The following is a 12510-nucleotide window of genomic DNA, read 5'->3' as shown; positions in this document are numbered from 1 at the left end:
TAATGAACAATTTTCAATCAATACATCAAAATCAATAGACGGACATCACTAGATGGAGGTAGTCTATGAAAGTTACTTTTCAGACTCTTAACAAAAATGAGAACACACACACACCCACCCACCCACACACAGACACACCCACCCACACACACACACGATACCGACCTGTGACAGCAAGCGTGCCGTAGCAGATTCCATTTCACCTCAGTAGTCTGTTTTCTCAGCGTATTTCAGGTTGCTACTAGTTACCAGACACTCAACTTGTTTGTTGGTGGTGGGGCTTAAAGAAAAGGCACTAGCGTCACCCAGTGTATGAGCGTCTTTTTTCCTTGAGGAGCTCCGCTCTTGAAGCCTATGAGAAATGCATACACTGGGGGAAAGTAGCCCCGCCTTCCCGCAGGCTGCAGCGGGATGTACTTGGAAAATTGTACCATAAAACCACATAGCGTTAATCTCACGTTAAAAAAATTATCGCCGTTAAAATGGCCTCGCGTTAACGCGATAATAACGCGATAATTTTGACAGCACTAATATATATATATATATATATATATATATATATATATATATATATATATATATATATATATATATATATACATACATATATATATATACATACCGGTATATATATATATAATTATTATAAACACTTTTGAATTCTTTATAATAACATCATTCGGACAGATTGGTGAAAGTGTTTATCTAAGGAAACCCAATAGATTACATTATCATGAAGCAGTTGACTTTAGCTCCTAATTTCCAACAGAAATTAATTGTGTTACTTTCTTCCTACTTGTTTGTACCACCACCACTTTTGATAACAGTCCGCATAATCATGTCACACTGGCTACGATGATCACAGCCACCTAAAACAAACTCGCCCCCTGTATGTGCAGTTGGCTAGCATGTTGCCTTTGTTTTTTGTTTGGATTCCTTGAATTGTGTAAATGACAGATTAAAGTTGGCCACTCTGTAGTAAAAAAAAAAAAAAAAAGCCCAATAAAATAAACACTTTCCAGTCCAGGGTGGGTACAGGTGCCCGCAGATTTGTGTGTGCATCCCTTTTAGCTCTGGTCAAATTGTTATAAGCCTTACATTTGTTTTTCTTTCATAATAAACAATTTACATCATCTTCCACTACCTGACAATATCTCTTCAATCTACCAGATGGCATCTAGAAGAGTGGTGGCTGCTCCCAATTCATTTACACCCGGAAATATAAAACCTTACCCACCATCACACGGGTCATAATATCTCTATCTGCAGAGTCATCACCTGCAGCACTGCTTCCTCTGTATCTTGACATACATAGGGAAAACCTCTTATGAGCTATGAAACGCTGTCCTGTTGCAATCCATTACAAAAAATGGCTCTGCGGTATCTGGAAGTGGAGCTAGTGGAGTATCAGCACAGAGGGGGTGACATATACCTTTTTCACACTGGCCAAACACCGGTTTAAACTCATATTTTGGCATACCGTGAGAAAATCAGACCAGAGTCAACCTGCTAATTTATGTGATACCATAGAGCACAAAGTCCAGATATCAATACACCGCTCCAGTAACGTCTGTTCTGATAAGCCAATACAACTCTGTTTACATTCGATAAACATGTTGCAGCACTGATGAGAGAGATTCGGAGGGACAAAAGAGCTCTCCATTGTTTACTTTCCTGATTCCTGTCACACTGGCGACATCATCAACGATAACTGTGATGGCATCACCAGATATGTAGCAGCGGGGGGACAGTGGACACGCAGCTTGCCAGCAGTGGTCAGTCCCAAGTTTTCAGCAAAGGGAAGGGAGGCAAATGCCAACTGTTTGCGGACAACCTGTTCATTTCAGTGGGAAAGAGACTATAGAGACCAGACTCCTCCAAGAGGAGACATATAATTTATTTTCTTAATACCTTTGCACCCAATGGTTTGAATGATGAAGTTGACTTTAAGCCCCTCTTGTACCCTCCTAATAGATTTATTCACGTGCATCTGCATAAATGTAATCATTTTTTATTTAAAAATAAACAAAAAATTGCAAAATATAATTTATGTAAAATAAATCACACATTCTTTACAAAATACACTACGATAGACATTTAAAAAAAATAAAATGTCTACACTTCTACATCAATTTCTTGTGTTTTTTTTGCATTTTTTAATGTGTGTTTTGTTGGTTCTGTTGTTCGTGTTTGTGCAGTATCAAGCACCTATCCATTGGCTTCTTTGTACAATCACTATATATGCCCATTTATGGTATTTCTTCTCAGAATCTCAAAACCATGCAATTAGCATTATCTGGTCTCTCCCAAATTATTTAAAACGACAGTGATGTTGTTATGGAGTACACCTTAGGCGTTAAAGAATATTCTGAAACATTTTCTAAAACTGCTAACATATTTACTGCACTAAGGTAATGAAATAATTTTGCTGATCCTGGTTGATCTATAAACAAAAGGTTAAATGCCTATTTTTACTGTGTGTACTTAAAGACTTTTTATTGAGAGGTCAGTCATGTGAACATTAATAACCTAACTGACCTGATTTTATTTCTGTGATGTTTTAATGTGTAATTTGCTCTGTTGTTCTTGTGTACAGTCACTGTGTTTGTGTAAAAGCCTAACTGGGGACAGACATTGAGAATTAGCCTTAGCTAAAATGTTGTAGTGTGTGACATGATGCATGAAACATACTTGTCCCTATCAAATAAACGAATAAATAAAAAAATACATATTTAAAACATGCATTTGAAGAAATGATTGCTAGTGAGTTTGTTTGTGTCTTTCCAGCAAGTTTCAACCAACATGGCAATCAGTACATCCCTCTATGACTTTATAAATGGAGACAGTCAGTACAGTCAAGCAAACCACTGAACACAAATGTTTATCCAAGAAAAAAACATTTTAAGAACTGTCATGTCTGTTTAACCCTTGCAAAGTTGTAGGGTGATTCCTTGATGAGCCGCCTGGGTAAAACTTTGCTATAGTAGGCTGAATCTCTTTAAGGTAAATAGTCTATAATGGAACATAGGCAAAGCTTTGAGGCGATTCAAGAGCAGACACTGAAAAATAAATGTACAGACAGATGAGGATTAGGCAGGTCTATTTAAAGACTCTTTAGGTGAAACAGGGGCCCATGACTCCCTCATGGGATCTTTGTAAATTAAACAAAATAAAATTTTACTAGTGGATTTAAAACAAAACATCCATTTAACAGCTGAAAAAGCTAATGAATTACAGCAATATACATAATTGAGATCATTTTTGATACAAAATCAGCAAAGAATATTTATTTGAGCAGTTTGAATTTAGGAAATATATAATAAATGCAATGGCTATTCTGGTAAGAGATTAAGCAGAGACAAAGGTTTGGGGAAAAAGAAAGGATGAAGACAAAGCAGCCACCAAAACGTTAGAGAAAAATAGATTTTTACCACGTTAATAGCTGTAAATAAACAATCTCAGATGCCAGGTAGGCGATGACAGATGTCACGGGAGAGGTCTAACTTTAACTTAAGAAAGTTAAGATGACAAAAATTAACCAAGCCTGGTGACCCACACCTGACAGGACCAGCACACTGTTCTATCAAAGCAACTGGAAAATGCATAACATGACAAAATGTTGTCTGAAAAGGGCGGTAATATTGTACAATATCTAATAAAAACTATTAAAAAGCCGCCTCTCTGCTGCAGATCATTACTCTTGTAAAACTTGTGAAGTTTGCTTTCTCTCTAGTAAACATTTTTGAATTGCTCTCATAAGATAAAAAAGCCTCTATTTATTATAGTAGAACATTAAAAAAAAATGTAGTCACAATGGTAACACTAACAGAGGTTGATACATATGGCATTTACCGATTCAATTTCAATTTAGCTTTTCTCTTCATTTCCTCTTAAGACAAATGCTTAAGACATCAGCTTGGATGAGAGTGCCTGAGAAATTATTTTCAAATCACCCAAGAAGTTCTGGCTCATCCCCTCCACTACATTCAGAGTCATATTGATCCACTTCTTTAAAGTTTTGGTTGTGTGATTTGGTTCTGAAGGTAAATTTTCCCACAGCAGTCTACAGTAAATTGTTGTAACCTAATTTAAATTATCAAAGTTCAAAGAAGGTAACAAGTCAACCAAAAATGAGGTAAAAAATTGAAACCAAGTAAAAGCAACACAACCAGTAGAAGATGGATTTTTTTTTTTTAACCAATTTTGTTACCAATACCAGGTTAGATTAATATGCTAATTGTATCAAAGTACGCAGTACAGAGGAAAGTCAGACTTAGGTAGAGGAAGTAATTGTTCCAATTTTTTCAACATTAAATGTGCAGAAACCTCTCCTTAAAAATAAAAAAAACACACCTTTTTACTACCAAATACATTAAAAAAGATCCAAAGCCATAAATAGTTAATCTTTCACTCTGAGCTAAAAAATGCTCAAATTAAAACAAAAAATAAGGTTTACATCAAAAGGTTTACATGATATTTGACAAAAACATTGACATTTTTAGGGTAAAACTAATTCTAAAGTTTTCTCTATGAATAAACTAATTTTAAGTCCATTAACCTCTTGCAGGTCCTACTATACATAATGCTTTTTTTAAGCCTTTAAAGATCAGCTTTTGGATGGTATATTTCATTTGGCTCTATGAAGTATGCAGTTCTTATAAAGTATTGTTCTTCCAACCGAGAAGACCTCACCCTGTGTGGAGGCCACCATTGTCATGACCTTGCTGCATCAGATTATTTCTGCCGATTAGACTCCTCCTTAGGAAGCCTAATAAAGTCCTAAACCACTCGACATTTTCCAAGACATGGAAGTTTTTGCGAAAAAAAGGAACTCTTCAAGCTCTCCGTTGCTACATTTACATGGAGATAATTATAATAAATAGCTGATTTGACTAAAAATATGTCATGTAAATATGCCAGTCCAAATATTCCAAAAAAGATTAGACATGATTAGAGTGAAGGTGGTGGTTTATGCAGATTTGTAATCAGATTGGCATGTATGTAAACTTGTCAGGATCAAGTTATTCTGAACAAGGCAAGCTGACCTGAGTGTGTTTGTGCAGCCCCCGTCCACGTGGCATGTTTCAGCTTTGAGTGACAAGAAACTTTGTCAGGATATTCCAAATTGCAAGTTTACACAACACATTGTTAGTGTTTAGTTTAAGATCAACTATTTTAATTAGTTTACTCGTGTTTATGCAAACTGTAAAACCTGATTACTTTTTGTTTTTGAGTGAGAATACATTTCAATCTAAGATTTATCAGCAACACTGACAAAGGTGCTAATGGCCTATAGACATTTTCCAATGTATTTTTACAACAAATTGCAAAAAACAGTTTAAAGTCAAGTTTGAAAAAAGTATCTTGGCGTGTGTTGTTCAATAAGGGAAGGGACCCCTGAGGGAACCCCCTCCTTTTGCAGACCCCTGACCAGTGGCAGAGCTAGCAGGCCACAAGATTATTTGGGTGGCATTATACTTAATGTTCTATCAAAATAATAAACCACTTCTCAAAAATAACTGAATATTACTGATTTTAATCAAAGTTACTTAAGTCTTAAGCACATCCATTTATGTAAGTTATGTAAAAACAATCAGATGCCAAAATGCAGGCAAGATGACCTGTAACAGGCAACATCCATATATTGCAAGAGAGCTATAGATTTAAACTGATGTAAGTATCAGACTATCTCTTATTTTGGGAAACAGTTTACTGCCTCAAGTTACAGAAAAAATCTCAATAAATAACTTTTGCTTGAATCAGGAATATTTACCCCTCTTTTGGTTAATTTTGACTTCTCGAGTGCATAAATCTACCCAGGAGGGTAGCTGTTTTTACCCGAAATTATGGGAAATATTTTTAAGTATAAGTTTAAAAACACTTATCCAACTAGTACATATTTTATAAGACAGGTCAGAATGGTTAAATATTCTGAATTTGGTTACTATTTGCTTATCACATTTCCATTTACACTTCTTCAATAGAGTTGATCAGCATTCCTTTCCCTCTCTTTGTTGGGGGGGAGTTTTATCCCCTATTCAACAATAATACAGTCAGAATCATCATCAGAGTTATCTTGCTCCACACTCTCTGCCTTGCAGGCTTCGTCATTTGTCGATTCTTGCACAAGAGTTTCAAATATCACTCCTTTGGGAGCAGAAAGTCTTCTGAGCTTTCTCCAAAAAAGGCTGGGTTGTTGGTGCTGATATGTTGAGGACGTGAGCTCCTTTCCAGGCTCTCTTAACATGTACCGTCGCACTGAGTCTGGCATATGGATTTTACGGCATTCCCTGTGTGGCAGTAAGGCCGACCAAAATTCAGGTAAACATCCTTCCACGATCAGTTTAAGAGAGGAAGGTTTGAGTGAAGAGACAAATTCCTCTAGTTCCTCGTAGGAGGAGTGGTCTGAATAGGGCACAATGTAGATGTTAGGATTGTTGGAATGAATGGATCTACCAGTGGGTAAGATGGCCAATGTGGGTTGTTCTTCGTTCCACTCAAACAACTCCCTAGAAGAAATAGTGGGCCGGTCCAAAGCTCGGATACGGCCTGCCCCTCGCTCAGTGGTGAAGACGTCGAGAACCTTAAGAACGTTGAGAGTCTTCATTCTCGCATTACTCACTTCAACCCAGGTTTTAAATTCCACAGCCAGGTCCTCCAGCAGACACTCCTTACCCAACGAATACAAGCCTGAAAGACAAAAAAATATACAAGTCTGTGATTTTGATTAATGTAATGTGGCTTTACTAAGTCTCCATTTAAAAAAAGCTAATTATTTTATTTATCAGGGTTTCTGTCAGCATCAGAAAGTTTAAATTAAAATAGTTAGGATTAAAAAAACAGCACAATGATTTTTTTTCTCTATTTTGTTTTTTTTGCACAGTAAGTAGCAGATAATCAATGAAGAATACTAACTTTATTTCTAATTTTAAAAACATAAACAACTGAAATAAAATGTTATCTGCAGATGAAGCTTACTACTAAGATCTATGATTTCCTTTGTTTGTTCACCAAGTTGAAGACTAGATGTAAGATATCTCTATTGTAAAATCGAGGCTACAAGTACTTCATAGTTCTTTGAAACTGATATAATGGATTAAGTAAAATGTTAATACAATCATAAAAGAGGCATAGAAAAAACAAATGCAGGGTTTATACAGGAATGAGTAACTCTAATTTAATGCTTTTTAACGCTCTTCTAATGCTCTTAGAAATAATTTTAATGCCATCAACAAGTACCCATGACTCTCATATAAACATCTTTTGTCATCTTTACGATGGACCGGCTGCAGCCATGTTCCGAATTCCTTGTTTTCCAGTCACTTTTGTTGAAATTTGCATTGTCCAATTCTCTAGGTTTTTCTCCGCCTCAAGCTTTTTTTCAGAACATGCGGCTTTACGATCAACCAGAGACAGTCCTGTGCAAATATATCGCAATATAATTATACCTGAAAAAATAGTTTTTTATTATTTTTTTTTAATAAAGCATTTTGAATGCCACAATAATAAAATTTAATTAATTTTAATGCCAATTAAGGCCTTAGTTTCAAAAATGATAATTTAATGATTTTTAATGACTCGCAGAAACCCTGAAGTGTACAATTCAACCAAAGGTAAAGGTGAATTAAGGCACTGAATGAGAGATGTGGGTTAACTTAACACTTTAAAGGTCAAATTTTAAATATTTTAAAGATCATATACTCATGTTTTTGGTGTATCATGAAACATTGTAAAAACTTTACAAGGATTTCAAGGCTTTTGGAAATTGTGTAACCAAAGTTAAGTTTTTTTTTTTTTTTTTTTTTCTGGCTTAACAGTTTTCCAGGCCTTAATGTTGTTTTATAATCTATGCAAGCTTACCTATCACAATATTGTGGTCAGGGTGGCTATGGATGATCTCTTTGATTTGTTGTGTGGCTTCTTGTCTGGATGGCAGAGTACGCCGTAGGTCACAGTGGGTGTTATCCAAATACAGAATATCAATTTTTGCGTTGGTCATTAAACATGGCTCCCGCAGCATTGAAGGAGAATACCTGAAATCACCTTAAGAAAGCAGATTAACTTAGACTTTGGACTTAGACTACTTTTATTGTCATTAAACAAAATTTTGTTTAGTATAGCTTTTCAGACAGTAAATGAACATTTCCATTACATAAAGTGCAGCAGTGATCAAATGTAAAGAGTATGGGAGAAAAACGGTGCAAAAAAAAAACACACTGATATGGAAGTTCAGAGCATTAATATAATTGGTGCAATAAGCAGATTAAAATGTTAAATGTAAACCTAGCATAAGTTGAGTCTTAGACAGGAAGAAAAAAAGGCATTATTAAAGAATGAAATCAAGTTGTGCGTACTAGAAAAGACTGACCAGTGTACAGAATTGAGCCGAAGTAGCCCTCAAAGAGAAACATGACTGCTCCTGGACAATGGTTGGCATCTATCAGTGTGACCGTGAGCTTCTGCTCACCAGTTTCATCCATTGGGAGCAGGTAGGGCTCACCATGCTCTAGAGGATGGATCCATTGATCTTCAACCTGAACAGGAAAGGAGGTTATAAATGATGGGGGAATATTGATATTTGAAATTTAATTAAAAAGATATTAACAATATGTAGTAAAAAAAATGGTTAGAATATGTGTACAATGTGCTATATTCTACTTAACTCACAGTTCTACTGTTTTTTGTGAAAATACATTAAAACACACAAAATAATTAGATGAAGGTTGTATTTAAATGGTTTGGAAATATCGCTAAGATGGTTTATGTAAAAGCTCTTTGACCCTTGAAAATGAAATGGTCGTTTGAATGAAAATAAAATAAAAATGAATTGACCAATTAGAGCAGGCATCCCCAAACTCGGTCCTCGAGGGCCGCTGTCCTGCAGGTTTTAGGGGTTTCCTTGCTCCAGCACAGCTGATTTTAATTGAAAGCTGATTAACAGGCTTTTGCTCTAATGCAACCATTATAATCTAGCCTGACGTAGTCCGACTCAATTCTAGTCAGAATATGAGTCTGATACTGCTCCATAGAGCTGTGATTATGGGGCGTGTTTCGAACGAACCAGGAAAAAAAATGTCTCTGCACTCAATTGGATACACCTACAACCAATAAGAGCAACGGAGTGCGTGACGTATGTTAAGCAAGGCATAGTTGTTGTCCACAAAAATCAAAGCGTGCAGTTGCACGCCTATAATAAGAAGATGAGACTTGATCGTGTTTCTCTGTTCCTCTTTTAAAATTAATTTACTGTCGATATCTTCTAGAACAGACCTAATAGCAGAATCTACTCACCTAAACTCTCCAGCGGCAGCCATTATTGTTGTCACCCAAGTGCGCATTGGTCACGTGGTTGATAACGTTACTGTTGGTCATCTGTCTATCATCGTATAAAGCCCGCCCTGACAATTTGATTGGATCGCCTGACAGTGGGCGACTACTATGGAGCAGTGCCAGACCGAACTTCCCAACCTCAAACTTTGTGGGCGGGACTAAGTTCGGAATGGCACCCAGGCTAATTATAATCAGCAGCTAACCTCTAAAACCTGCAGGACAGCGGCCCTCGAGGACCGAGTTTGGGGATGCCTGAATTAGATGATATATTACCTACTGTAAATTAAGTTGAAAAAAAAAAGTTAAGTCAAAAAATATGCTGATGAAGGTTCTCAGTCATCCAGGTCAAAGTCATTCCGTAAAAATTCAAAAAATATCCACAAATCTTGAAAACCAAGTCCAGTGGATATTTTTTGAATTTTTACGGAAAGTCAAAAAAAATGGTGAAAAGCTAAATGAAAAGTTAAAATTAAAAATGTAATAAGCCTAGTTAACAATTATATTTAGGTTTATAAACTAAAACATGTAAGTGCCAGTATCAGCATTAATGCCTCTAAGGTTATGTTGGACCAAACAATGTTTCTTTTACTCTCAGATTGTCTTTTAAATACATTTCTTATAGAAGCACTTTTGTTATTTTTCTTAATATATTCGGGCAAGTTGGCCTTTCTTGTTATTACATTAACATTAATATTTGCCATCAAAATATCCATATTTTTTTAATGTTACAAAGGTAATAATAACACTATTGGCTTGAAATGTTGATTTCCATAGCATTTCACTAAGTGCCCTATAAAAGGTTAAGACCAAAACTGTGTCTTAAACTTTTGTGAAACTTTAAGTTAGAGTATGTTTTACATCTTTACATGAAAAGAAATAAATACTTTACTTGTGAGGATTCAATCTAGTTTAATGTGCAGCTTCAGATATAAGTGAGTGTTTTAGTCATATATGGCTTCTTCAAACTGTAGTTTTAAAACTGTTTCCTTCTATATGAGTTGTGCTCTTAGTTTACAGAAGTTATATAAATGCTGTTTTCAAAACAGAAATATATCCAAGCAGTGGATTTATTATATCTAGAAAAAGAATATATATATATAGAAAAAAGCACATCCAAATACTCTGTTTATACTAGACTCTTGCAAAGGAAATAGTCTTGTTTGTTTCTGCTAAAAACAAACAGAAGACGGATGGTAGTCTGTCCAGAACTGTGTTTCTGGACCAGAATATAGATGAATGTCAGAAGCCTATTTCACAAAACCAAGATAAAGGATTAAGCTGGGATGTGTCAGATATTCTGCCTTAATTAAGCCACAGCTCAGTTTTATAAAAATGGAAACCAGTGAAATTATTCTATCCTGCTCTAGACCAGACTAACAGCCAGGCTTAGTTAATTCTGGTTCTCCTTTTTGTTCAGCAAACAACACAACAATCAGAAATCCATTACTTTTGTCAGTGATTCTGTTTACTTATCTGTGCATCTTGGTTTAATCAGTGAACGTTCATAAACATCTATGCGCATTGTTTAGTCCAGTAATCGTCATTTTAATATTGTAATCGTAACCTTCTGTTGTCTTACTGAGTGTTTTGATGTAGTGTATATCTTATATCAGTGTCTGATGGGTATTTATTACTGTGTAATGATGTCATAATTATGGGCTGGAGTGTGGTAAGTAGGCGCAGTTTTGATCGCGTGGTGTCAGTAGTAAGATCCCCTGTCTGCTCTGGTCAGATTAGTGACCGGGTGATGTGGGAAGTCTGGTTTTGTACTGACCACTGGTTGTTTTTCTATGGGGCCAAAATTATTGCTTTATTATTTGCAAGTTGTGTATCTGTATTTCGATTTGTGTGTGTGCAGTGGGATTTGAAACTGTAAATGTGTGAGGAGATTTGTGTCCCTGTAAAACAATCTGCAAATGTGTAAAACTACTGTGTGTAATCCTTTTTGAAAATGTGTAAAAAAAAATCCACAAACCTGTATTCAGATTTACAAATATGTACTGTGATTCCCACCATATAAGGCTTTTGCTGTGATTTCACTGTTCATCTCCATAGTAACTACCCAAACAATGATTCTTATAAACTTTTTAAAGGGACATTACAGTGTTGTGGTGGAAATTACGACAATAGTGCGGGAAAACTACAATTGGTTTAGAAAATCACATAAAAAGTTGTATGACATTAAATACTCCAATTATAGTTTGATTACTTTACTGATATTTTATTCAATTATATTTTAAAACATTAGAAAAAATGTTTTTTTTACTATTCATTTTTATCATTGAAGATCAGAAGTCTGGGTGTGGGACAAGCACAAAACGTCAATATTTACATATAAATGAGGATGAAAAAAGGTGAAAAAGTCATCACAGACTACTAAAACAAATGTCCTAAAACAGCTTCATTGTAAAGATAACTATAAAGGTGTGAAATGTGCCTTTTTTTATTTCATGAAATATGATCAAAGGACAAAAAATGCGCCCATAGTTAAAGAATTACCCTTAAATAGATGGAAGATCCTGAGTGAAATAATAATTTTAAGTGAATATTGTTTTCCAGAAACTCTTCTTCTTACCTCCAGTTTGAGCTTGAGCAAGTCTGCAGTGATCCGGGAGCAGTAGATGGGGCGGTGGCTCCAGGTGGATGTCAGACCCATGGTGTGGTCACTGTGCATGTGGGTCAGGAAGAAAAGTCGGATATGGGGACATCTCTTCACATACCAAAAGTCTACAGCCAGCGGGGTGTCTGGGATAACATGTCCATTATAAGGCATTGTTTCTCTATGAGTCGCCTGTGGTGGGCCTCCGAATCAACGCGCTATCTAACTGTTTATTTCAGAAATATAGAGACAGAAAAATCTACCTGTCTGCTTGGCGGTGTTTAAATAGTATCTGACTTTATTAGCTAATATTAAACGCAGAAATATTAATAGAGCAAACTCCTCACTTTCCTGCTTGTCGAAAGCATATGAAACGCTTTATAGACTGAATACGGATAGGAGTGGTTAGTTTCGTTATCTTCAAAAAGCGCATGTAGCGATCCATTTCCTGTTTTTTTTTTTTTTTTTTTATCTGGTACAGATTGTGTTTATGGGATAGTTAAACATGCACCTGTAAAACACCTGGTACTGTCACACTACCACCACCCTCTGGCGAGTGTAGTCTGTTTAATTTCAATTAT

General features: G+C 35.7%; 1 protein-coding gene across 1 annotated transcript; it reads right to left on the bottom strand.

Moving 5' to 3' along the window:
* Positions 1-5644: 5644 nt before the first annotated feature.
* LOC119785646 (5' exonuclease Apollo-like) lies at positions 5645-12276 on the bottom strand. The gene is made up of 4 exons (XM_038288391.1): positions 11906-12276; positions 8369-8534; positions 7861-8043; positions 5645-6690 (listed from the first exon to the last, which is right to left on the bottom strand). The coding sequence occupies exons 1-4, from the start codon at positions 12101-12103 to the stop codon at positions 6035-6037; spliced, it is 1203 nt and encodes a 400-aa protein (XP_038144319.1). The 5' UTR covers positions 12104-12276; the 3' UTR covers positions 5645-6034.
* Between the last annotated feature and the right edge of the window lie 234 nt (positions 12277-12510).

This window comes from Cyprinodon tularosa, unplaced genomic scaffold (genome assembly GCF_016077235.1).
Source record: "Cyprinodon tularosa strain WSP-4 unplaced genomic scaffold, ASM1607723v1 ctg253, whole genome shotgun sequence".
Taxonomy (NCBI): Eukaryota; Metazoa; Chordata; class Actinopteri; order Cyprinodontiformes; family Cyprinodontidae; genus Cyprinodon; species Cyprinodon tularosa.
The sequence above is the reverse complement of the archived record's forward strand: the minus strand, read 5'-3'. Positions and strand labels throughout refer to the sequence as shown.

Bases quoted from the DNA above. Each gene is read 5' to 3' on its own strand.
- LOC119785646 (XM_038288391.1), bottom strand. From the start codon at position 12,103: ATGCCTTATAATGGACATGTTATCCCAGACACCCCGCTGGCTGTAGAC. The intron at 8,044-8,368 runs GTCAGTCTTTTC...TGCTTTCTTAAG, and splicing joins CGGCTCAATTCTGTACACTG to GTGATTTCAGGTATTCTCCT. The intron at 6,691-7,860 runs GTAAGCTTGCAT...TTTGTCTTTCAG, and splicing joins TGACCACAATATTGTGATAG to GCTTGTATTCGTTGGGTAAG.